Source organism: Chiloscyllium punctatum, chromosome 7 (genome assembly GCF_047496795.1).
Source record: "Chiloscyllium punctatum isolate Juve2018m chromosome 7, sChiPun1.3, whole genome shotgun sequence".
Taxonomy (NCBI): domain Eukaryota; kingdom Metazoa; phylum Chordata; class Chondrichthyes; order Orectolobiformes; family Hemiscylliidae; genus Chiloscyllium; species Chiloscyllium punctatum.
In genome coordinates, this window is record NC_092745.1 from 119,098,046 (window position 1) to 119,125,195 (window position 27,150).

At 42.1% G+C, this 27,150-nt stretch overlaps 1 protein-coding gene across 2 annotated transcripts in view; it reads right to left on the reverse strand.

Annotated features, from left to right (window-relative positions):
- The window catches only part of LOC140480093 (serine/threonine-protein kinase N2-like), a 127,721-nt gene that overhangs the window by 38,310 nt on the left and 62,261 nt on the right, over positions 1–27,150 (reverse strand). For both annotated transcript variants that reach the window (XM_072574733.1, XM_072574732.1), the window contains exon 3: positions 5,358–5,503. In XM_072574733.1, the coding sequence (XP_072430834.1) occupies positions 5,358–5,503 (146 nt within the window). The remainder of the gene's footprint in view (positions 1–5,357; positions 5,504–27,150) is intronic.

Here is a 27,150-nt window from a genome sequence, read left to right on the forward strand (position 1 = left end):
TGGTGTTGCAAGAAAATTTGTTGATGGCATTTGCTTGGAATTTGGCACAGTTGTAGGTGTACAGGGAGTACCATAATGAGCTAAGAGCACATTCTTTGGGGGGGGGGGGGGGGGGGGGGGCGGCGTCTGGTGTTGAGTGTTATTGTGGAGGAGGTGCAGTTACCTATCTTCATTGATTGTGGTCTGTGGGTCAGGAAGATGAGGATTCAGTTGCAGAGGGTGGAGCCAAGACCTAGGCCGCAGTGTTTTGAGATCAGTCTGGAGGGATAATAATGTTGAAGGTGGAGCTGTACTTGATGAGCAGGAGTCTTATATCGATGTCTTTGTTGTCCAGATGTTCCAGGGATCAATGCAGTGCTAGTGAAATGGCATCCGCTGTGGACCTGTTACGTCAGTAGGCAAATTACAAAAGTGCTACAGTAACAGAAATGGTCACTTCTGTTTCCAAACCTTGTACTTTATTACAGCTTTCCAACATTCTGAAATTTGCAAAGTTCTCCTCATTCTTCTTTGCCCATCCCCCAATCCTCCACAGAAAAATATATTGCAAATTCTAGAAGCTGGAACAGGTACATAGTAAAGTCCGCATTTGAATAAAAGCAGGAAAAGAGCTACCAAGAACACAAATTAACATTTCTCTCTTTTCAGAAGCACAGGCCTGTTGTGCATTTCCGGTTTGCATTTGCCCAATATAACCAAAAAATTGCAAAAATTAAGCTCATCTGTACAATGCCAAAAAGACAGCAACCTTGGCTGTTACATTTTTTTATTCTACTTAATTATTTTAGTTTAAGACATAAGGCAATTTCAAATGTATACATTGATGAGTGAACAATTTATTAGTCCTACAAGGAAACGGATCTGTGGTATTCAATAAGTCAAGTTAGTCAAGATCAGATAAAAAAAAGGAAAGAAAAATTCTGAACTGTTTTTAAATATGTGCATCATTAACACTGTGTGAGGTAGTGAGCTGCAGAATTTGTTTCAATGAGTATCCAGAACACAAACTCTCCATTCTACCTAGTTATTCCCTGATGGGCAGGAACTACAAGACGCAATGTGTTCTATTACTGCATTTACTAATATTAAACTCTTCGCTGCAGCCAAGGTTTGGTTTCTATAGAAAACAAACACTTGTCTAGTTTGGTGAATATGTAGTCTAGTCAGGCAGAACTCTAACGCTTTAGCCTCAAGAAAGTCACGCTTATTTTCAATGGAAAAAAAAGGCGATGTATAATGCTTCGGCATTTTGATTGAACAGTGCAGCTTAGTCTACAGATTGCCCAGCCTTTATGCCAAATAAAATATGCAGTAGAGTGTAGCCCAATAGACCAGTTTCCCGAATAAGTGAACATTTGGTGTGTCAATGAGTCACATGCATCTGAAGCCAACAGGTTCAATCCAGGGACTGTGCTGACCACAGTCAAGACTATAAAGAGAAAACAGAATTGTAATATGGCTAGTCTGACATCAGTAGTAGGGTAAATGCATTATGAAAAGATTTGAGAGTGGAGCACATGGAAAACCGTGATAAAAGCAGATACGGTTAACATAGATTTACAAAAAAAAAAGGAAAACATGCTTGACAAATCTAATAGAATTCTTTGAGGATATAACCATTAGAAAGAATTGCTAGAGAGTGCCTGTGGATATGGTTTACTTCGACTTTCGGAAGGCTTTCAATAAAAGATGTTAAGACATTAGTTTGTAAAATTAGGCTAAGATTTCTGACACCAATGTATGCACACTATGCAATGCTCTAAAGCAGATTTCAGTCAATGCGGCTGGGTACTTTTGGAGGGGGGGGGGGGGGGGGGGAGGTTGCAGAGAGAGTACAGAGGAGAGATTGGAATTGAGAGAGAGAGAGAACTGGAGGGAGGGGGAGGCAAGGAGGGGTGGGGAAGAGCCTTCAGGGTCCTGAGTGTCCTTGCCGTTGCTGCCCCACTCTCCCTGAATTCTTGGCCCCTCTTCCCTTCTTGCTCTGCAGGACTCCACCTGAATCTCTTCCCTCTCTCTTTCACAACCTCCGAATGCCCATCCAAAATTGCCTGCTCTTGTCTGCACATGCATCTAACATCACATATAAAGTCAACATGACGACACCACTGTGTGAGACCATGCACTTCCCAACGAATACATGTGCAATTGCGCACAGTTCCATGCGCCAGCAGATTGGGGTAGTGCATTGACATGGATAGAGAATTAGTGGAATTGGAGACATGAAACAGGAAGAATAAACAAGTATTTTTCTAAGTGACAGGCAGCAACTAGTGTGGTTCTGCACAGATTAGTGCTTGGACTCCAGCTATTCAGAATATATATTCATGATTTAGATGACAGAACTAAATGTAACAATTCCAAGTCTGCAGATGGCAAAGCCATGTGAAAAGGTAAACTGAGGAGGCTGCAGACATGGTTCAGTTTGCTCTGGACAGGTTGAGGGATGGCTGACATTGTATAATGCAGATAAACGTTATCCAATTTGGTAGCAAAAACAGGAAGACAGAAGACAGATTATCTGAATGATGACAGATTGGGTAAGAGGGAGGTGTAAAAATGACCTGGGTATTCTTGTACACCAGTCATAAAGTAAACATGTAGGCAGCAAATGATATGTTGGCCTTCAAGTACAGGAGCAGGGATATCTTGGTGCAACTGTAAAAGGGCCTTGGTGAGTACACATGCAGTGCTGACCTCTACCTAAGGAAGAATGTTTTGCCTAGGGGAGGGAGTGTAAAGTTTACTGACTAATTCCCTGGATCACAGAACTGATATATGGAGAGAGACTGGATTGAATAGGACTATATTCATGAGATTTTAGGAGGAGAGAGATCTCGTAGAATGCTAGAAAATTCCAAATGGACAAGTCAATTAAATGCAGGAAAGATTTTTCTAATGACTATAAAGTCCAGAACCAGAGGTCAGTCTCAGGACATGGGGGAGGCCATTTAGGACACCGATGAGAAGAAATGTCTTCACTTCAGTGAGGTCCTGGAATTTCTGCCATAGAAAGTGGTCGAGGCCAAAACATTAATATTTTCCAAGAACAGTTTGATATAGCCCTTGAGTTGGACCATCAGCCATGATCTTATTGAATGGCAGAGGAGGTTCAAAGGGTTGACTAGCCTACTCCTATTTTCTACGTTACTATGTTAGGTGGAGGAGGGTGAGGAGGAGGATGAGGATGAGGATGAGGATGAGGATGAGGATGAGGATGAGGATGAGGATGAGGATGAGGATGAGGATGAGGATGAGGATGAGGAGGACAAGTGCTGCTGTAACCTAACTTCCATTTAGGAACCCATATCAGGAATGTTTACAGTTGTCTCTCGTGCGAGGATAATATTCAGGTCATCATTATCACAAAGTTGCACTGTCAGTCAGCAAACTCACACTTAAGCAATTTACTTGGAGGAGGTCCTGGACCCTGCCAACTCCTGCAGAGACATATATCCCAGCTAAAGGTCAACAACTTCTGAGTGAACACACTGACTCACAGTTTCAAAACAGAGAATATAATAAATAACACTCAATAGTATATTGTCAGTAAAACTGATGTCAAACAACTTAAAACCCCCAAATCTGGTGTTTTTATTTTGGTAAACCACAGTTCCTTTGATATTATACCACAAATTACGTAGTTCTGATGTACATTTTAACATATTAAATCAGGTTTTGTTAGCAAATTGCACATAAAAAGAGAATATGTGCAAACCACTTGGGGGAGCTCCACAGAATGCCCAGCGTCGAGGGGTAAATTATGTCTCGTGAATTAGGAGATAATCAAGTAGTTGTAGAAAGAATCCTTTCCAATTTAATAAAATTCTTTCTATAGCAAGGTAACCAGAACTACACACAATACACCAAGGATGGCCTCAATGTCCTGTAGAGCTGTAACAGTACATCCCAATTCCTATACAAAATACTCTCAGCAATAAGGCAAGAATTCCAAATGTCTTTATCACCCTGTTCACCTGAAATACCACTTTCAAGGAACTATGTACCGGTATCCTTTAGGTCTCTGTTCGACAATACCCCCTGGAGTCCTACCATAACTGTGTTGGTCCGGCTCTTGTTTACCTTCCTAAAATGCAACACCTCACATTTATCTATATTAGAATCCATCTGCCACTCAGCCGCCTACAGGCCCAACTGATCAAGATTCTATTGTATTCTGAGGAAACCTTCTTCATAGTCTACTATACCAATGTGGGTGTCATCAGAAAACTTACTAACCATGCCTCCTATATTCACATCCAAATCATTAATATAAATGACAAACATCAGCACTGATCCCTGCAGAACACCGCCTGTCACAAGCCTTTAATCTGAGAAGCAACCTACTCTCACCACCTTCTGTCTACTAATATCAAGTCAACTTTATAGCTTGTCCTGGATTACATGTGATCTAACTTTACTGACCAGTCTACCATGTGGAACCTTATCAAATGTGAACAAAAACAAAAATTGCTGGTAAAGGTCACCAGGTCTGGCAGCATGCGTGGAGAGAAATCAATGTTAACTCTGATTGGAGTGATCCTTCCTCAGAGCAATTGTACTGACAACTGTGGGTCCTTTTATATCTTCGCTTTCTTTGTTAAATAGTGGACATAGTTTAACTGACTGACCTTTCAGGTCTAACTTCTGTCCTGAAAAGCAGCAAAGTTACTTAAAAATTCTGCATTCTCACGGCTGTCAAACATAAACTCCACCAAACCTTAAAATGGGGTAACAATATAAAAAAGTTGGGAAATACTGTTTAACACCACCTCAGCCCATCAATTATAGCTCCAACCTCACAAGAGCACCCTACAACCATGAGTTCCCATTAGGGTTTTGATTGATAATAGTGAAACTCATCCAGTTTAACCCTTAGAGAAGGTATTAATGCCAGTCTGTTTTCAGTACAATAGAAAGTGCTTTAGCTGCTTTTGAACTGCACTAAACCCTCATACAAACATGATCTACCAATCTGGGGATCTTGCACAGTTGGATGGGTACCTGAAGATAAGCTTGTTGGGATATACCAAGGCTGGTAAGATCAGTTAAAAATGCCCTCAAGGAGAATTTTACCAAATTTATTTTTGATCTGTAGCAAAAACACTACTTAATACAAAAGGTTGTTTTTTGAAAAAGAACTGCAGAATACAGCATAAGCTGACATTAGCCAAACAAAATGCTCAATTTCCATAATTTTGTTGAAAGGCTAGCATCAAACTTCAGTTCAGGCTCAATTTAAAACAAACAAGACATATTAGCATGCAAATAGACATGTTTTAGTTCAAATAGATTATGCTTGAATATAGATAGTCCTATTGTGCACAATCCTGCAGGTGTATTTTAGCATATTAACCAACCTTGGAGGATCCATTGGAGTACATCTGAATCATATTCTCAGCTCCCAACTTCACTTTCAGCTCAATATCCAATTGCTTCCTCAAGGCAGCGATGCGACTATTATTTGTAGACTCAGGGTTGGGAGTATCTGGGGTTCGCGGACAATCTGAAATGACAAGGACTTGTATATGAAATTCCATAAATGTATTGTGCTGGGCATCAAAATAGTAACTTTGCTATAACTTTTCTCTTAAAATAAAAATCAACTGTCACAATGTCATCCTTTGGTGTGATACTCTAAGGGAATCGGGTTGGCAAAATGTATTTTTCTACCCTAATGAAAAGAGCAAGGACATACTGCCACTTTCAGCAAAGAAGCAACGTAACTACTCTCCAGGGTGTCCCACATTAATAATTTCCATCTCAAAACGAATTTTGAAGAATTTAAACTCCATGACAGCATTCAATGATCCACACTGGCCCTGCCTATTTCAGAACCCAAGTACATCTATTAAATCAAAATGCTTGGGAAAGACTCTGTTGTGGTCTGAGATCCTATCCTTACACAGCTTAAAAGATTGTTGACTAACTCAAATGATATAAACAGCAGCATGCACAACACAAAAAGAACAATGTAAAAAGCTGCAATTCTCTGGTGCTTACCCTGTCTCAGGCAAAGTATTTGCAATCCTATATTCTCAGATTACAAAACAACAAAATGAAAGCAATGACTCAAGTGCACGTAACCATCAATAACCATAATATGCACACACACACACACACACACACACAATTACAATCATGAAACACTTGATCTTCTGTATTTCCAAATTGCAAAATCAGCTTGTTTTATTCCACAGAATTTCCCTTCATAGATTTAAATAGTAACTAGAGAAGCAAACATTTTTTAAAAATTCATTGACAGGATGAGGTATAAGATAATCAAAGGGTTAGATAGGGTGGACAGAGAGAGCCTTTTTCCTCAGATGGTGAAGGCTAACACGAGGGGACATAGCTTTAAATTGAAGAGTAAGAGATTTAGGACAGACATTAGGAGTAGTTTCTTCATTCAAAGAGGTGTGAAACAGCCTGTCTGAAAAAGTGGTGGGCTTGCCGATGTTAAGGGCATTTAAATGGATATACATATGGATAATAATGGAACAGTGTAGGTTAGATGAGCAGATTATTTTCACAGGTCAGCACAACATGGAGGGCAGAAAGACACATACTGTGCTGTAACGTTCTTATGTTCTGTGGGTGTCATTAACCAGGCCAGAGTTGTTGCCCATCCCCAATTGCCCAGAAGGCAGTAAAGAGTCATTGCTGCAGGTGTGGAGTCACATGTAGTCCAGATCAGGTAAGGGGGCAGTTTCCTTCCCTAAAAGGATATTAGTGAACCAGATTAGTTTTTACGACAATCGGCAATCGACTCATGGCCATCATTAGATTCAATTCCAGATATATACTTTTAAAAAAAATCGAATTCAAATGCTAACATCTGCCATTGTGGGATCCAAACCCTGGTCCCCAAAACGCTGTCTGGCTTTCTGGATTAAAAGTCCAGCAATACCACCACTAGCTGGTCAGCAAATGTTCAATGACTGAAAAATAGCAGCCGGAAGTTCAAATCTTGGCATAGGAAAAAAGGTGAATTAACGAAATACAAAATATAATATGAAGAGGTCTTTCAAAAGGTGTCATACTAAAATGGTCAGCATGCAAGCGACTGTCTGCACATAGCTTTCAAATCTCCATGATAGCTCATTTGCTTGTGATCAAATAGATCGTTGACTCAGATGTGTATTACTCAATGTTAATAAAGGCAAGTCAGGAAAAGGGGGCAAGGATTTGGTATTTTAACAATGACTTATTCATCCTTTATCTAACGAAAGGGACTGTTGCTTTAGGATACCATACCCTTTGATCTTGAGCACTGTCATTTGTCTGTGGAACAATCAATGGTTTGTGGTTACTATTGCTCACTGGTCCTTGGCAACCCCATACCCCTGATACATATGACTGGAACAAGTACAATTAGATAGTGGCTTCTACCAAGTTTCCTTGAGCTGTTCAAAAACAAACAGAACCTTTAAATGTTGGAAACAGAAGGATCGATATTTTCTAAATTATAAAGCCGGGGTTGTTCACAACAACTTTATATAGTACCTTTGATACAATAAAATATTCCAAGGGCTCCACAAAGAGAGATAAAACAAAATTACATCTTGTTATGGAAGGAAGTAAGAAAGCTGATCAAAAGTTTAGCCAAAGTAGTATTAAGGAAAGATGGTGTGGTTTCAGATCTAATGTTGTAATGATTAAATCAGTTTTACTCATTAACCAGATGAACACAGACACCTTGTGGGACTGTTGAAGTACCTATTCGAGATGGCTCAGGGAATACCTGATGAACTCTACCTGTAGCCTCTCTTGGTTTGTCCCAGAGATAGTACTCTGTAGTAGTCTGGAATATAAGACTTTTACAGACAGTTTAGTTTAAATTATTACTTTACCAATGGCATCAATGTTACACTATAACAAGCTAGGCTTCAGCTAAGGTTCTAAAACCATTCCTAAAGGGCTTATGCCTGAAATGTCGATTCTCCTGCTCCTTTGATGCTGCCTGACCTGCTGCGCTTTTCCAGCAACACATTTTAAGCTCTGATCTCCAGCATCTGCAGTCCACACTTTCTCCTTCTAAAACCATTAGCTAAGTAGCATGCCAGCTCTTACCCCCAAGAGCTCTCTTAGAGTACTCTCCTTATTGCTGCAAACAAACTGTCTTTTATACAGAATTTGGTATTAAAATTACAAAAACGCCATATGTCCTTAGTCAGATAAGCGGCAGTAAAATGGCAAAAAAGTTTGTAGAGGAATAGAAACTCATTGACAGGTCTGATTGACTAATTAAGCTATATGCATGTCAAAGTGGGAAACCTTGATCCAGCCAGGCCAAATGGTCAAGTTGCTTTGGCTAGTACATCATAATGAGACTAGTGAAAAGATCATGAGGTAACCTTGCGCAGCTAACATGTTCAGTATCATTGTCTGACAAAATGGCTTTTTCTTTTAAAAAAAATCTTAGATTCCCAGAATGCAAATTAAGTTCATAACATTCCTGAATCCCGAGCTCCCGGGAACAACACACAAGCATTCAATCCATGACACGATTGTGTTCACTCAAATCAGACCACAAAGGGTTAATTTTCCACCAGCTTCCGTCTCGCTCTCTCTGGTGTCCCTTGAACCTTTCAATCAACGAATGTAATTTACACAAGAATATTTCCTCTCTTGCTCACCCCTCTCGCTCACACAAACATCTATTTCCTAGACTGTAAAAGGTAATGAGACATTCACATTCCAGCACAGACAAGGATAAGGGAACTGAGCTTCATAAGTTCAAATCTGCTCAGTGTAGTAATAAATGAAAATGTATCAAGATTGTTCTATTATGTATATTCCACTCAGCTTATTAAATTACAAGTTCTTTTCCTATTGGAGTATGAGTTTCGTTAAGAGTCTTCAATATAAACCAACAATTTAGTTATCCAATATCCTACTTGAAATATGTGCACCTCCTGCCTCCAGGGAGAGAAGGAACTACTGCCACATATTCCACAAGTGAACAAATATTATCACCTTATTTACACCAATCCACTGACACTAAGAACAGGTATCCCCAATTCTTCTGAACCAAGCAATTTCCCACATTCTCTGCAGCAAATGTGTCACATCTTAGGCTACACGCTTTCTCAGGACTGGAAAAGAGAAATAGACAGGAGGCAGGGCAAAGATTGATTTTTTAAAAATGGATATTACTTAACCACGAGCCGACACAGGTCAAAAAGCACAAGCATGATGGGCATTTGAAATCTGGTGCAGGTTAGGACACAGGCAAGTATGATGTCAAGCTCAGAGGATAGAATTTGGGAGGCCGGCAAAGAGTACAAAGTATAAAAGGTAACAAAAACACGGATGAGAACTTCAGCAGCAGAGGAGCTGGAAGGGACGGAGTGGGGTGATGTTTAAGAAGTAAAAGTAAGCCTTCTTGATAAAAGCAAATTTGTAGTCGAAAGCCGATTTTGGGATTAATTATGGCACAGAAATAGCAACATTATGGTTCAGTCTCAGCTTGTTATCAGGGAGAAGATATCATCAGTGGTGAAGGAGTGGAATTTGTAGTAATAACCAAAGACGTACAGTATTGGTTACAGGACAATTTAGAAATAATAGACTGGGACAAGAGAGATGGTTGAGCTGGACGTCACCTCAATATACATAGTAATTGATGTGCTTTGGAAACATTGCCGAAGGGCAGCATGTACAGAGAAATAGGAAGGCTCCAAAAGATAGATTCCTTCGGACACCAAAGGGCAACTGCGCAGGAACAGAAAGAGAAACTATTGGTGGCAATTCCCTGGCTATGATTCAATAGGTAAGACTGAATACAAACTGACTGCCCCTCTCACTTGGGCAATACTGAAACAGGATTGTGGAGCATCACTGTGTCAAAGGTTGCAGACTGAAGAATGACAAGTGAGGGGAGAGTCACACAGGATTCCATTTGGGACTTTGAGTCATTTTAATATATTGGGAGAGGTGGAAACATTGGAAGGTTTCAATTAGAATTATAAATAAATCTAGGAAATAATTTGAGGGGCAGAAACATTCAAATACTTGAGAGGAAAAGTGAGTTGAAGATGGACTGATAACTTGAAAGGAAGTAGGATGTCAAGGGTTTTTTTGGGCACTGTGACTCAGTGCTTAGCACTGCTGCCTCACAGAATGAGGATCCCAGGTTCGATTCCAGCCTCGAGCGACTGTGTGTGGAGTTTGCACAGTGTCTGCTTGGGTTTCCTCCCACAGTCCAAAGATGTGCAGGTCAGGCGAATTGGTCGTGCTAAATTGTCCATAGAGTTAGGTGCATTAGTCAGAGGGAAATGGAGTCTGGACGAGTTACTCTTAGCAAGATCAGTGTGGACTTGTTGGGCCGAAGGGCCTGTTTCCACACTGTGGGTAATCTAATAATGGTAATTCGGAGGACATGAGAAATACCTGAACAGAAAGGGGGAAAGAATCAAAAGTCATGTAGTTTGGGAGTCAACAACAGAAGTCAGCTAGTTAGTAATGGGAATAGGATTGAACAAAGGAGGAGGTGGGGACCCATAGATAAAGTATGTGAGAAGATTTGTAGCTTGGGTGCTCGTTGTTGTGGTTCTGTTCGCCGAGCTGGGAATTTGTGTTGCAGATGTTTCATCCCCTGTCTAGGTGACATCCTCAGTGTTTGGGAGCCTTCTGTGAAGCGCTTCTGTGATGTTTCCTCCAGCATTTATAGTGGTTTGTTTCTGCTGCTTCCGGTTGTCAGTTCAAGCTGTCCGCTGCAGTGGCCAGTATATTGGGTCCAAGTCGATGCGTTTGTTGATAGAGGCATGGCACTCATCCACAGATTCTAGGAATTCCCTGGCTGTTCTGTTTGGCTTGTTCTATAATAGTAGTGTTGTCCCAGTTGAACTCATATTGCCTGTCATCTGCGTGATTTGCTACTGAGGATAGCTGGTCATCAGAAATATACACATAGACAAGAAAGAAACGATGGTCTCATTCGATGTAACGGCACTGTTCACCTCTAATCGACAAAACCCTAGCCAGAGGAACAATAGCCAACCTGCTGGACATACAGAACAGACAACAAGACAGGGAACCTATCAACAAAGACAGCATACTCAAACTACTGGACCTGTGCCTCACAACACACTTCACATTCAACAACCAAATATATGAACAAATCAATGGCACACCCATGGGCTCACCCATCTCTGGACTCATAGCAGAAACAGTAATGCAAAGGTTAGAACAAACAGTCTTACCGCAAATTCAACCCAAACTCTGGGTCAGATATGTAGATGACACCTTCGTAACCATTAAAAACACAAATAGAGAACACACACCGGATCATCAACGCCACACTCACTGGAATCAGATTCACTAGAGAGGAAGAAAAAGACAACCAACTCCCATTCCTCAACGTGATGGTACAGAGAACACCAAACTGAGAATTCACCACAAAAGGTATACAGGAAAGCCACACACACAGACCAAGTCCTGAACTATGAAAGCAACCACCCCAACACACACACACACACACACACACACACACACACACACACACACACACACAAGAAGCTGCATCAGGACACTATTCAAAAGGGCCACAACACACTGCAGCTCACCAGAACTGCAAAAAGAACACCTCTACAACGTATTCGCCAAAAACAGATACCCCCGCAATTTCATCAACAGATGCTTAAGGGAAAGACAACGGAATGACGACATGCCACAACCCAAAGGACTAGCCATACTACCGTACATCAAAAACATTTCTGAACTGACAGCCAGACTACTGCAACCACTAGGACTCATAACAGCACACAAACCAACAGCCACTCTCAAACAACAACTCACCAGGACAAAGGACCCGATACCCAGCATGATCAAAACCAACGAAGTGTACAAAATTCCATGCAAGGACTGCCCAAAACACTACAAAGGACAAACAGGAAGACAGCTAACGATCCATATCCATGAACACCAACTAGCCACGAAACAACACGACCAGCTATCCTTAGTAGCAAATCACGCAGATGACAGGCAACATGAGTTTGACTGGGACAACACCACTATTACAGGACAAGCCAAATAGAGAACAGCCAGGGAATTCCGAGAGGCATGGCACTCATCCACAGATTCATCAATACACATGATTTAAGAGCAGAAATAGGCTGTTTGGCCCTTTAAGCCTGCTCGGTCATTCAAGATGATCGCGGCAGAGCTGGTTATGGTCTCAAGGCCACTTGTCATCTGCTTCCATAGCCCTAGACTCCATTGTCTGTCAAAGGTCAACAACCAGTGATTTGAGAAAGAAAATTCCATTGACCAACCATCTCATTGTTTTGAAAGGAAATCTACTTTTGCTTATTAAAACGGTGGCCCTTAGTTCTAACCTTTTCAAGAAGAAACACCCTCTCTATATCTGCCCTGACATAATTTCATGCTCTTGTATATTTCAAGATAATCAAATCTCATTCTAATTTCAAAAGAGTATACACCCCAGCCCAATGAACTTGGGGAAAGGGAATAAAGTGGCAGAGGAGCTAACCCGAATCTCCAACCTGGTGACAAAGAAACTCCTATGCAAAGTATATCCAAATGCAGTTAGATATAGGTATATTAACGTTCCACATAAGAAAATAGGATCAGGATCATTGAGTCACTTAAGCCTGATCCAAAGATCCCAACTAAACAAGATATTAAATTAGATCAGTATCTCAAATGCATTTGCCCCTCAGCATTATTACCGTATTAATTCAAAAGTCTATTCCGAACTTGAGCATTTCAAATGATCCAGTATCAACAGCTTTTTTGGGGAACATTTCAGATTTCCATCGCTTTGTATGAGAAAAATGTGATTCCCAATTTCACATGGATCACTCAGGTCTAAATTTGAGATTCTAACTCATCATTCTGAACTCTACAGAGGGAACTATTGCTGCAACTTCCCAATGAGCTGCTTTATTTTTAAAACACGATTAGACTCCATCACCTTTCTCAACTCATAAGTAATATGAAGTTTCTGCAACATGTCTCAAACTTGCTCTTCAAAACAACACTGACGTTTAATAAGTCTGCACAGCATTCCTTCAAAACCCAATGTTATCTTTTTGAAATTTGTGCTCAAAAAAGTGTAGATATGACCTGACCAAAGATGTGATTAACTGAAGCATAGTTAACTTGTGCATTCCAAAGTCTCAGAGATAAAGGCCAATATTCTATCAGCCTTTTTAGACACAAAAAAAAATCACTATGGACACTAAATTATATCTGCTCACCTTCACAATTAACATTCTAATTTATCTTCCTTTGATTCATGTAGATAATCTCACTCAGCTACGTGGAAATCCACCTCCCACAATTCTGACCACTATGACTTTTTAATGACCATAGTAGAGAGTGGGGTGCTGGAAAGACATAGCAGGTCAGGCAGCACCCGAGAAGGAGAACCGACGTTACAGGCATAAGCCCTTCATCAGGAATGAGCATGGCCTCTTTCTTCAAAGATCGCAATTTCCCCTTCCCCTCCCACATGGTTGACGATGCCCTCCAGCATATCTCCTCCACTTCCCACATCTCCGCTCTTGAACCTCCACTCCTCCCAACCCAACAAGGATGGAACCCCCTCCCCCATCCTCACCTTCCACCCCACCAACCTTAGTGTACTTTCCATCGTCCACCGCCACCTATAAATAGACCCCACCATTACGGACATATTTTTCTCCGCACCCCTATCAGCTTTCTGGAGAGACCGTTCTCTCCGTGCCTCCCTCATCAGATGCACGCCCCACCACCAGGCCACACCCCACTCCCAGCAGCTTACCCTGCCACAGCAAGAACGGCAAAATCTACACCCACACCTCACCCCCCTCCCCTCACCTCTGTCCAAGGCCCCAAAGGATCCTTCCACATCAGACAGAAATTTACCTGTACCAGTTTACCAATGACATCTACTGTACCCGCTGCACACAATGTGGCCTCCTCTACATGGAGACAGGTCGCCAACTTGTGGGTCATCTCTGGGACATCTGTCCCAACCAACCCCACCACCCTGTGGCCGGGCACTTCAACTCCCCCTTCCACTCCACCAAAGACATGCAGGTCTTGGGGGGCCTCCACCATCACCAAACCCTTACCACCTGACGCCTGCAAGTACTTGGGACCCTGCAACCACACAGGATAAATGTGGATTTCGCCAGTTTCCTCTCCTTCCCACACATTTTCCCAGTCCCAAGTCTCCAAATTGGCACTGCCCTCTTGACCTGTCTATCACTTTTCCCATCTACCCATTCCACCCTATCACCTTCTCCCCCATCTCATTTCTGATGAAGGGCTTATACCAGAAACGTTGATTCTCCTGCTCCTCAGATGCTGCCTGACTGGTTGTGTCTTTCCAGCACCTGCAGCCCTCTGTTTCTCCTTTTTATGACCATAACCTTCCTACACAAATTACTGTGCCTTACAACCTGGTGTGGTCTGTAAACGTGGATAATCCACTTGTCTATTTTTCAATCCAAACCAACAACATATAGAGAAGTTCAGAGCACATAGCACAGGGCAACAGAACACTTGCCACATGTTGACAAACAGAATCTTTCCTTCAGCAAGAAGCTTGTCATTTTCTGACTAACCGTTAATCACATTTGGATCTTCCTTTAACCTCTTTTTTCAAACAGTTCCTTCATTAAGGAATGATCAAATATATCAAGGTCTAAACTCAGGAAGTCAGTCATAGCAGCACAGCAAAAGGACATTTGGCCGATCAAGTACTTGTCACCTGCTAAGTTTATTTCCCTCAAATGTCCATCCAATTTCCTTTTGAAATCTTTACTCATCTTCACTTCTACAACCCTTTTAGGCAGCAAGTTCCAGCTCTTTGCTGCTCATTGCATTTAAAAAAAAATCTTCTTCACATCCCCCTCTCTCTTACCTAAATACACAGAATATGGATTCCTCTAGTCCATGTACAATAGCCTCATGGAAACAGTTATTTTCCCAGTCGACATTACTTAACACTGCTTGGTTCTGTACACCTCCCAACAAATCTCCCCTCAATCACCTTTGGACCATAAAGAATACCATGAGTTTCTCCAATCTAGTCTTCAGCTGTATTTGCCGATCACTAGAACCATTCTGATACTAAGCCTTACAGAGAAGTTCCTTTATCATTGGAAACATTGTAAATTTCTTCTGTACCCTTCCTGGGGCATTCACATCCTTCCTAAAAACGCAGTGAACAGAACTAGATCCAATTCATAATTTTGGACTACATCCCTGCTTTTTAGCAAAACATGGGAGGTTTTGTGTAACTGCTTTCTCAAAATATTCTGTAATGTTCAAAAACAAAAACGTATGCACTTGAACCCACCAGGTCCTTCTATCCCTGCACTCTTCAGAGCAGCACTACATTTGAAGACAATTACTACAAAAACTTAAATCTTTCAGGTTCCTGCATAAACTTTACTTATGTATATTTCTGCAGATTGATTAACCTTACAGAAATTCCTTCTGACAACACACTTCTACAGTAGAAAGGAGGGTTACTCCCTCCCATCCCAAAACCTGTCCAATTTTCCCCATCTTTGCAAAAGAACCTATAACTCTGAACATTTAGATCTCAATCATTCACAGCTTGGTTAAGTCTTCATGACCATAACATAATGCAGTTTAAGATGAAATTGAACTTGTTCCTTCCACCCTACCAGTTTAAATCTTTCTCCATTCCCTGATTAATTTTCTTGTAAGTGAAGTAATTTGTTTTCCAGTTTAATATTTCTTTGGCCACAGAAATCTCAAAACTTCCAAAGGTTATCAATTTGAATTTTCCTGTCTATTTGGGTCAGTGTGTGGCACTGCAAGTAACAAACGATAACTATAAAAGGAGGCAGAACCTCCATGAGAATTCAATACTACATACATAACACTAAACTGCTTAACCCAATTGATATTCATTGAAATTGGACAGTTGCAAGATCACACTCACAAGGAGAAATGGTGACTATATGAAATGACAGCTTTTCATCTGGGCATAGATAGACACACACACACACACACACACACACACACACACACACACACACACACACACACACAGTCTTGAAGATGGTATGCACCTGACAGCTTTAGGCAGTGACACTCACTGATAAAACCATATACAAGTAAACAGATTTACAATGCAGGAGGCTATTTCATTATGTCATTACTATGTTGACTCTCTGCAAGAACAAATACCTAGTAGCACTCACCAGTATCTCCCCTGATGCTCTGCAAATGTTTCCTCTTCAGATGATCCAAGCCATATTTACAAGCCACAGTTTAATATACCTCCCCAATGATCAAAATAAACAAAACCATCAAAATAAAAGGCTGTCTGCTCTGATATAAATGCCACCCTCCCCCCAAAAACCCAAACCCATTACATTTCTTATAGAGGTGGGAGAGGTACCACTTGAGCTCTTGGACCTTTACATTGTTCATTGGAGTTGGGAGACTATTCCCTCAAAAGCATGAGCAGACTGAGTAACAGGTGGTGAGAATGTGTATAGGGCATGAGCAGGTAGGGAAAGAGTTAAGTTGAGAAACAAGAGCTTCAGCTAAGCATAACTCAGATCAGATAAGAACTTGCAGTAAACAATGAGGTGCTGGAATCAAGGGTAGTTGATTAACAAGGTGGAAAAACATTCATGATGTAAAGCCATTTAGCAATATTGGAAGCATTCAGTATGTAAGGTCAGTTTAACAAGGTGAAAAGTATTCATTATGTGAAGCCAGTTCTTCATTGTGTAACAGCAGATGGCTTGATCTTTACTATTAACACTTGCTGCTTCTAACGGTCACCCAATCAATATGTATGCTGCCTTATCTGGACGCTCCTTTCTGTAAAATGACTGTAAAATTCATTAAGAAATTGCTCTTCCAGAAGACAGAGAATTCATGTCTCTGTGCACATGGACGATCGTTCTCCCTCCCTCCAGGGCACGAAATAAAGATGCAGGAGGTAAAACTATACTGTATCTCAGTGTTTTGCTTCGACTGAGGCAGGAACGAGATGACACAGGTAGCTTTATTTATTGTAAGTTAGCTCGTGGAGCTTGAAGGTTCAAGCTCAGTGAGCTAATTTATAGACTTATCAACCTGAGCTACAAAATCTTCTTAAAAATCACTAGCTTTTTTTTTAAAAAAAAGTGATATCAGAACTTCATTACTAAATTAATGCCATGAATAGGGAATACCTTCCAATGAGTTGTGAGGCATATAAGATAGGACTTAAACCTCTCAGGTTGTTTCATCCTTCCATACATTCCTGCAGCTTGATTACCCTTACTGAAATTCCTTTTCTAATATAAAAGAGTTTAACAGGAGTGCTGTTTTTACCCAGCCCAACAAATGCCTACTTTTCCCCACCTTTGCAAAAGAACCTATAACCCTGAACATTCAGATCTCAATCAATCATTCCCAGCTTGGTTAAGTCTCTATGACTATAACATCAAGCCATGTAAGCTGAAGTAGATCAAGGTTTAACGAATTAGACAAAAAACAGCAGCAAAGGGCACCAACGCTGCTACTGGAAAAGTCACCTGTGGCTTACCTATTAATTAGACAAGTCATCACTTTCATAAAGCTTTTGGAAAAGTGCCTCAAAAATGGGATACTGAGCTAGGAGAACTGCAAAGTGCATCAGAAAGTGCAGAAACTGAGCAACTAAATAATAATGTGAACACTTACATCCACTAAAAAATGGAGAATCAGACCTCTAAGACAATTACTTGGGTCACATTAGAGCTCAACCATTCACACTGTTTGTCTTTTCGCAAGTGATGACAAATCTGAACATTTCCAGCACTTTGTTGTTATACAAGTATGTAGATTTTATTTAAAACCTGTGACATTATTTCAGAGTAGTTCTTGTTAATCTTGATTAACAGTTTAGTTTTGAAGAGCTTGCTTTGAGAAGTAAATGGAAAAAGAGTGGCAGTCCAACTTAAAATGTACATTAAAGCATCTGTTAACGAGTAAGCACAGGGTATTTTACTTTTGAAAACGAAGTTTGAATAGAGGAGCAGCTAGGACCTGTAGCCTACAGTTCTTGTGCCATGCTGATTTATATTTGCAGGCCTGATTTGGAGATGCTGATATTGGACTGGGGTGTACAAGTTAAAAATCACACAACACCACGTTATAGTCCAAGTGCTTCCAAATAAACCTATTGGACTGTAAACTGGTATCGAGAGATTTTCAACTTTATATTTGCAGCTTAAACACATGCTGAGAGTTTCTAACCTTATGGTAGAAAGGTTCTGTGCAAAGCACAGAGACAGGAAAGTCTCCTGGACCATAGGATCCAGAATGTGGTCAGCTGATAGCAAAATAGATGGAGAGGAAATGGGCAGACACCCAGAAGGAAGCTGAAGGCAGTGCCAGGAATGTGTCAAGTCAATGGCACTCAGTTGGACATTTAGCAATGCATACAGACGAGGGTGATGATGGCGACAACAAAGACATGACAAAAGTAGTAGTCTGAAAACAACAAAACGTGTAGCATACATGATAAGAAAGAGTTAAATGTTAATACAGGAGAGAGAGAGCTCGAGTAAGAGTGCAAGCAGCTACACAGCGCGTTCGCCTGCTGTATTTGCCTAATTTAAGATATGCTGCGAGAGGGAAGATTTCAGTCGGGAGAAACACTGGGACCAATTTAGATGAACATGTTACACAGTAAAGAACAAAAGAACATTACAGCACAGTACAAGCCCTTCGACCCTCGATGGTTACACAGGTCAGTGCAACAATCTGAAGCCCATCTAACCTACACTATCCCATTTTCATCCATGTTTATCCAATGACCATTTGAAGTTGGTGAGTCTATGACTGTTGCAGGCAGGCCATTCCATGCCCTTACTACTGTAAATAAATAAAAACTAGCTCTGACATCTGTCCTAGATCTATCACCCCTCAGTTTAGACTAGCCATCACCATCGGAGGAAAAAAGCTCTCACTATCTACCCTATCTAACCCTCTGATTATCTTGTATGTCTCAATTAAGTCACCTCTCAAACTTCTAAAGGAAACAGTCTCAAGTTCCTCAGCCTTTTCTCATAAGACCTTCCCTCTATACCAGGCAACATACTAATAAATCTCCACTGAACCCTTTCCTAAGCTTCCACATCCTTCATACAATGTGCTGACCAGAATTGTACGCAACACCAAGTGCAGCTACACCAGAATTTTGTACGGCCGCAACATGACCTCATGGTTCCAAAATTCAATCCCTCTGCCAACAAAAGCTAACACATCATATGCCCTTTTATCAACCCTATCAATGTGGGTGACAACTTTCAGGGATTTATGTACACTGACACAGATCTCTCTGCTCATCAGCACTGCCAAGAATCTTACCATTAGCTCAGTACTCTGCATTACTGTTACATCTTCCAAATTGAATCACTTCGCACTTTTCTGCATTAACTCCATTTACCACCTCAGCCCAGCTCTGCAGCTTATCAATGTCCCTCTGTAAGCTGCAACCTCCTTCAGCATTGTCCACAACTCCACCAACCTTAGCGTCATTTGCAAATTTACAAAGCTATCCTTCTACGCCCTCATCCAGGTCATTTATAAAAATGGCAAACAGCAGTGGACCCAAAACCGATCCTTGCCGTATACCACTAGTAACTGAATCCAGGATGAACACTTCCCATCAACCACCGTCCTCTGTCTTCTTTCAGCTAGCCAATTTCTGATCAATCTGCTAAAATCATCCTCAATCCCATGCCTCCGTACTTTGTGCAATAGCCTTCCGTGAGAACCTTATCAAGCACATCCATATACACCACATCAACCACTTTATCCTCATCCATCTGTTTAGTTACCTTCTTAAAAGAACTCAATAAAAAGTTCGTGAGGCACAACCTACCCTTCATAAAACAGTGCTGACTATCCCTAATCAACTTATTCCTCTAGATTATAAATTTTCTCTCACGCTTTTCTAATCCTATACCCACAACTGGGCGGCACGGTGGCACAGTGGTTAGCACTGCTGCCTCACAGCGCCAGAGACCCGGGTTCAATTCCCGCCTCAGGCGACTGACTGTGTGGAGTTTGCACGTTCTCCCCGTGTCTGCGTGGGTTTTCTCCGGGTGCTCCGGTTTCCTCCCACAGTCCAAAGATGTGCAGGTCAAGTGAATTGGCCATGCTAAATTGCCCGTAGTGTTAGGTAAGGGGTAGATGTAGATCTAGATGTAGATGTAGGGGTATGGGTGGGTTACGCTTCGGCGGGGCGGTGTGGACTTGTTGGGCCGAAGGGCCTGTTTCCATACTGTAAGTAATCTAATCTAATCTAAAACTGAATGGTCTATAATTAACAGGGTTGGCTCTACTCTCCTTCTTGAACAAGGGAGCAACATTTGCCACCATCCTGTCTTCTGTTAAAAATCACAACACCAGGGTATAGTCCAACAGGTTTAATTAGAAGCACTAGCTTTCGGAGTGCCGCTCCTTCATCAGGTGGTTGTGTTTTGGAACGGTGCTCTGAAAGCTAGTGCTTTCAATTAAAGCTGTTGGTCTATAATCTGGAGTTTGTGAGATTTTTAAACTTGGTACACCCCAGTCCAACACCAGCATCTCCAAATCATGACTCCTGTCTTCTAGCACTACTCCTGTAAACAATGACAACATAAAGATCAAAGCCAAAAAACTGTGCAATATCCTCCCTGGCTTCCCAGAGATTCCCAGGATAAATCACACCTGGCACATGGGACTTATCTATTTTCACACTTTCCAGAGTTGCTAAAACCTCTTTGTGAACCTCAGTCTTGTCTAGTCCAGTAGCCTGTACCTCAGCATTCTCCTCGACATTATCTTTTTCCAATGTGAATACCGACGAAAAATATTCATTTAGCACTTCTACCTCTTCGAACTCCACACATAACTTTCCACCATTATCCTTGATTGACTAGAGTAAGATTAGGGCCATTCTTTTCTTCCTGACATACCTAAGGTTTTCCTAGATTCTATCTGCCAATGACTTCTCATGACCCCTTCTTGGTCTTCGTTCTCTCTTTAGGTTTTTCCTGGCTAGCTTGTAACGCTCAAGCACCCTGAGCCTTCACTTGAGGGAAATCAGGAGGGCAAAAAGAGGACACGAGATAGCTTTGGCAGAGAGAGTTAAGGAGAATCCAATGGGTTTTTACAAATACATTAAGGACAAAAGGGGAACCAGGAAGAGAATAGGGCCCCTCAAAGATCAGCAAGGCAGCCTTTGTGTGGAGCTGCAGAAAATAGGGGAGATACTGAGTGAGTATTTTGCATCAGTATTTACTGTGGAAAAGGATATGGAAGCTGTAGACAGTAGGGAAATAGATGGTGACATCTTGCAAAATGTCCATATTACAAGAGGAGGAAGTGCTGGATGTCTTGAAACGGGTAAAGGTGAATAAATCCCCAGGACGTGATCAGAGAACTCTGTGGGAAGCTAGAGAAGTGATTACTGGGCCTCTTGCTGAGATATTTATATCATCGATAGTCACAGGTGAGATGCCGGAAGACTGGAGGTTGGCAAACGTGGTGCCACTGTTTACGAAGGGTGGTAAAGACAAGCCAGGGAACTAGAGACCAGTGAGCCTGACGTCGGTGGTGGGCAGATTGTTGGAGGGAATCCAGAGGTGAAAATGTGTTGCCGGAAAAGCGCAGGTCAGACAGCATCCAAGGAACAGGAGAATCGACGTTTCGGGCATGAGCACTTCTTCAGGAATCCTGAGGGACAGGATTCCTATGCATTTGGAAAGGCAAGGACTGATTAGGGATAGTCAACATGGCTTTGTGCATGGGAAATCATGTCTCAAACTTGATTGAGCTTTTAGAAGTAACAAAGGAGGATTGAGGAGGTCAGAGCAGTACGTGTGATCTATATGGATTTCAGTAAGGCGTTCGACAAGGTTCCCCATGGGAGACTGATTAGCAATGTTAGATCTCATGGAATACAGGGAGAACTAGCCATTTGGATACAGAACTGGCTCAAAAAGGTAGAAGACAGAGGGTGGTAATGGAGGGTTGTTTTTCAGACTGGAGACCTGTGACCAGTGGAGTGCCACAAGGATCGGTGCTGGGTCCTCTACTTTTTGTCATTTACATAAATGATTTGGATACGAGCATAAGGAGGTACAGTTAGTAAGTTTGCAGCTGACACCAAAATTGGAGGTGCCGTGGACAGCGAAGAGGGTTACCTCAGATTACAACAGGATCTGGACCAGATGAACCACTGGGCTGAAAAGTGGCAGATGGGGTTTAATTCAGATAAATGCAAGGTGCTGCATTTTGGGAAAGCAAATCTTAGCAGGACTTATACACTTAATGGTAAGGTCCTAAGGAGTGTTGTGAACAAAGATATCTTGGAATGCAGGTTCCTAGCTCCTTGAAAATGGAGTCGCAGGGAAATAGGATAGTGGTGTTTGGTATGCTTTCCTTTATTGGTCAGAGTGTTGAGTACAGGAGTTGGGAGGTCATGCTGCGGTTGTACAGGATATTAGTTAGGCCACTGTTGGAATATTGTGTGCAATTCTGGTCTCCTTCCTACCAGAAGGATGTTGTGAAACTTGAAAGGGTTCAGAAAAGATTTACAAGGATGTTGCCAGGGTTAGAGGATTTGAGCTACAGGGAGAGGTTGAACAGGCTGGGGCTGTTTTCTCTGGAGCGTCAGAGGCTGAGGGGTGACCTTATAGAGGTTTACAAAATTATGAGGGGCATGGATAGGGTTAATAGACAAAGTCTTTTCCCTGGGGTCAGGAAGTCCAGAGCTAGAGGGCTTGGGTTTAGGGTGAGAGGGTGGTACGTATATGGAATGAGCTGCCAGAGGAAATGGAGGAGGCTGGTACAATTGCAACATTTAAGAGGCATTTGGAATGGGTATATGAATAGGAAGGGTTTGGAGGGACATGGGCCGGGTGCTGGCAGGTGGGATTAGATCGAGTCAGGATATCTGGTCGGCATGGACGGGTGGACCGAAGGGTCAGTTTCCATGCTGTACATCTCTATGACTCAATGACTCTATGACATCTCATCCTAACATAAGCAGCTTTCTTCCTCTTGACAAGAAATTCAACTCCCTCAGTAAACCACAGCTCCCTTACTAGACCACTTCCTCACTGCCTGACAGGTACACACTTATCAAGGACTTGCAGAGATATTCCATGAATAAGGGTCTCGATTAGAGTGGTGCTGGAAAAGCTTTTGCCCGAAACGTCGATTTTCCTGCTCCTCGGATGCTGCCTGACCTGCTGTGCTTTTCCAGCACCACTCTAATCTAGACTCTGGTTTCCAGCATCTGCAGTCCTTGGTTTTACCTATTCCTTGAATAAGCTCCACACTTCAATTGCGCCCATCCCCTACAGTTTCCTTCCCTATACTATGCAACCTAAATCTTGCCTAATCACATCACAATTCCCTTTTCCCCAGTTATTACTCTTGCCCTGTGGTATATACCTATCCAATTCCATCACTAAAGTAAACATAACCTGAACTGTGGTCATTATCACCAAGTGCTCACCTACCTCCAAATCTAACACCTGGCCGGGTTCATTACCCAGAGTTTGAACCAATATCCTTGCAAGCAGGTTAACAAATGTCAAGGAGAAATGGAGGCAGGTGAGCAGTATCACACTAATTTGGTAGGCTTGCAATGATAATGTAGTGCTTAAAACTAGTGTCCAGAGCAAAGAGTCAGATAGACAGAGAAACTGTTGCTATATTTGGTGAGCTACATATGTACATAATCACATGAAAACATAATATAATGGCATTAACTCTGATTGGACAAAGAAGCAGGGAATGCTTAAACATTCTTGGGTACAAAATATTCACAAAGGGAAAAGTTAACAGGAATAGCTGTTTTGAAGATGGAAACTATTGTTGTGTTCTGAGGAGTCACTGTCCTCAAGGGATCTAAAATAGAAAACTCAGGTTTTGGAATCGGGAAACAATTTTTTAAAAAAGCAATTCGTCTACGTATTTTTTTTAAAAACAAATAGGCTTCCAAATAGTGGGAAGGAATCAGGAGATTCATAAGTACATTTCTGAAAGAGACAAAAGATCATGTAGTGATAATGGGAGGATTTAATTTCCTCAATATGGCAATGATCACATGGTGTAAATTATAGGAGGAATTTCTTAGATATGCTCAGGAATTCTTTTTTAATCAGTATGCTTTGCACCCAATAAAGAGTCTTTGCTGGATCGAATCTTTGTAAAATGGAGATGGCATTCACATTCATAGAACATAGAAAAATACAGTGCAGTACAGGCCCTTTGGCCCTCTATGTTGCGCCGATCCAAGCCCACCTAACCTACACTAGCTCACTATCCTTCATATGCCTATCCAATGCCCATTTAAATGCCCATAAAGAGGGAGTCCACCACTGCTACTGGCAGGACATTCCATGAACGCACAACTCGCTGAATAAAGAATCTACCCCTATCATCTGTCCTATACCTACCACCCCTTAATTTAAAGCTATGCCCCCTCGTAATAGCCGACTCCATACGTGGAAAAAGGTTCTCATGGTCAACCCTATCTAAACCCCTAATCATCTTGTACACCTCTATCAAGTCACCCCTAAACCTTCTTTGCTCCAATGAAAACAGCCCCAAGTGCCTCAGCCTTTCCTCATACGATCTTCCTACCATACCAGGCAACATCCTGGTAAACCTCCTCTGCATCCGTTCCAGCACCTCCACATCCTTCCTATAGTATGGCGACCAAAACTACACACAATACTCCAGATGCGGCCGCACCAGAGTCTTATACAACTGCAACATGACCTCAGGACTCCGGAACTCAATTCCTCTACCAATAAAAGCCAGTACGCCATATGCCTTCTTCACCGCACTATTTACCTGGGTGGCAACTTTCAGAGATCTGTGTACATGGACACAAAGATCCCTCTGCTCATCCACACTACCAAGTATCCAACCATTAGCCCAGTACCCCATCTTTTTGTTACTCATACCAAAGTGAATCACCTCACACTTACCCACATTGAACTCCATTTGCCACCTTTCTGCCCAGCTCTGCAGCTTATCTATATCCCGCTGTAACCTGCTACATCCTTCCTCACTGTCAACAACTCCACCGACTTTCGTATCATCTGCAAACTTGCTCACCTAACCTTCTAGCCCCTCCTCCAGGTCATTTATACAAATGACAAACAGCAATGGTCCCAAACCAGATCCTTGCGGAACACCGCTAGTGACGGCACTCCAAGATGAACCTTTACCATCAACTACTACCCTCTGTCTTCTTCCAGCCAGCCAATTCCTAATCCAAACCTCCAACTCACCCTCAATGCCATACCTCCGTATTTTTTGCAGTAGCCTAGCATGGGGAACCTTATCAAATGCCTAACTAAAATCCATATACACCACATCTACCGCTTTCCCCTCGTCCACCTCCTTAGTCACCTTCTCAAAGAATTCAATAAGGTTTGTGAGGCACGATCTGCCCTTCACAAAACCATGCTGACTATCCTTGATCACATTATTCCTATCCAGATGTTCATAATCCTATCCCTTACAATTCTCTCTAAGACTTTGCCCACAACAGAAGTGAGGCTCACCGGTCTATAGATACTAGGGTTATCCCTACTCCCTTTCTTGAACATTCAATGAGCAACATATCATAAGGTTTGGATTGATATAGTGAAGAACAAGTGATACCCAGACAAAAATACTTGAGAAAGATTAATTTCAAGTCAAAAGAATCTGGTAGGGAGAGATGTAAAGAAACATGGGCAACCTTCAAAGAAATTATTTGAGTGCAGCTAAGAGAGAGCAGGATAAAGGGAAGACAACTACAAGATTCCCCAATGGTAAGGAGGTAGTGGGAGATGTAGGATATAGTAGAGAAAAGGAGAACAAACGTCACCTTGATAATACAAGAGCAACTCTGACTGAATATAGGATGGGAAAATCAAAAAAAAAGTAGGGACAGTGAGAGAATAGATTGATTCTTTTATATTAGTTGTCAAAGGTTTAGACACATTGACAGTAAAATGTTTGTCAGCAGAGCAGTGGAACCAATTAGAGACCAAACAAAACAACTAAGGCAGAAAGCATAATCAAGGTTAAGTTAAGTAAAAACAATGACTGCAGATGCTGGAAACCAGATTCTGGATTAGTGGTGCTGGAAGAGCACAGCAGTTCAGGCAGCATCCAAGTAGCTTTGAAATCGACGTTTCGGGCAAAAGCCCTTCATCAGGAATAAAGACAGTGAGCCTGAAGCATGGAGATAAGCTAGAGGAGGGTGGGGGTGGGGAGAAAGTAGCATAGAGTACAATGGGTGAGTGGGGGAGGGGATGAAGGTGATAGGTCAAGGAGGAGAGGGTGGAGTGGATAGATGGAAAAGAAGATAGGCAGGTAGGACAAGTCCGGACAGGTCATGGGGACAGTTACTGAGCTGGAAGTTTAGAACTAGGGTGAGGTGGGGAAGGGGAAATGAGGAAACTGTTGAAGTCCACATTGATGCCCTGGGGTTGAAGTGTTCCGAGGCGAAAGATGAGGCGTTCTTCTTCCAGGCATCTGGTGGTGAGGGAGTGGCGGTGAAGGAGGCTCAGGACCTCCATGTCCTCGGCAGAGTGGGAGGGGGAGTTGAAATGTTGGGCCACGGGGCGGTGTGGTTGATTGGTGCGGGTGTCCCGGAGATGTTCCCTAAAGCGCTCTGCTAGGAGGCGCCCAGTCTCCCCAATGTAGAGGAGACCGCATCGGGAGCAACGGATACAATAAATGATATTAGTGGATGTGCAAGTAAAACTTTGATGGATGTGGAAGGCTCTTTTAGGGCCTTGGATAGAGGTGAGGGAGGAGGTGTGGGCGCAGGTTTTACAGTTCCTGCGGTGACAGGGGAAAGTGCCAGGATTGGAGGGTGGGTTGTTTGGGGGCGTGGACCTGACCAGGTCGTCACGGAGGGAACGGTCTTTGCGGAAGGTGGAAAGGGGTGGGGAGGGAAATATATCCCTGGTAGTGGGGTCTGTTTGGAGGTGGCGGAAATGTCGGCGGATGATTAGGTTAAGTTAGTACCTCCCTTGGTGAACATGGAGTGGGGCTTTGCCAGAATGTTGGAAATGATTATAGATACTGCCTCAAGCATGTAAAGTCGAAAAATCGCCTGGTCTGGTCATAATGCATCCTAGTTTCTGAGGGAATTAAGGATAAAAATTG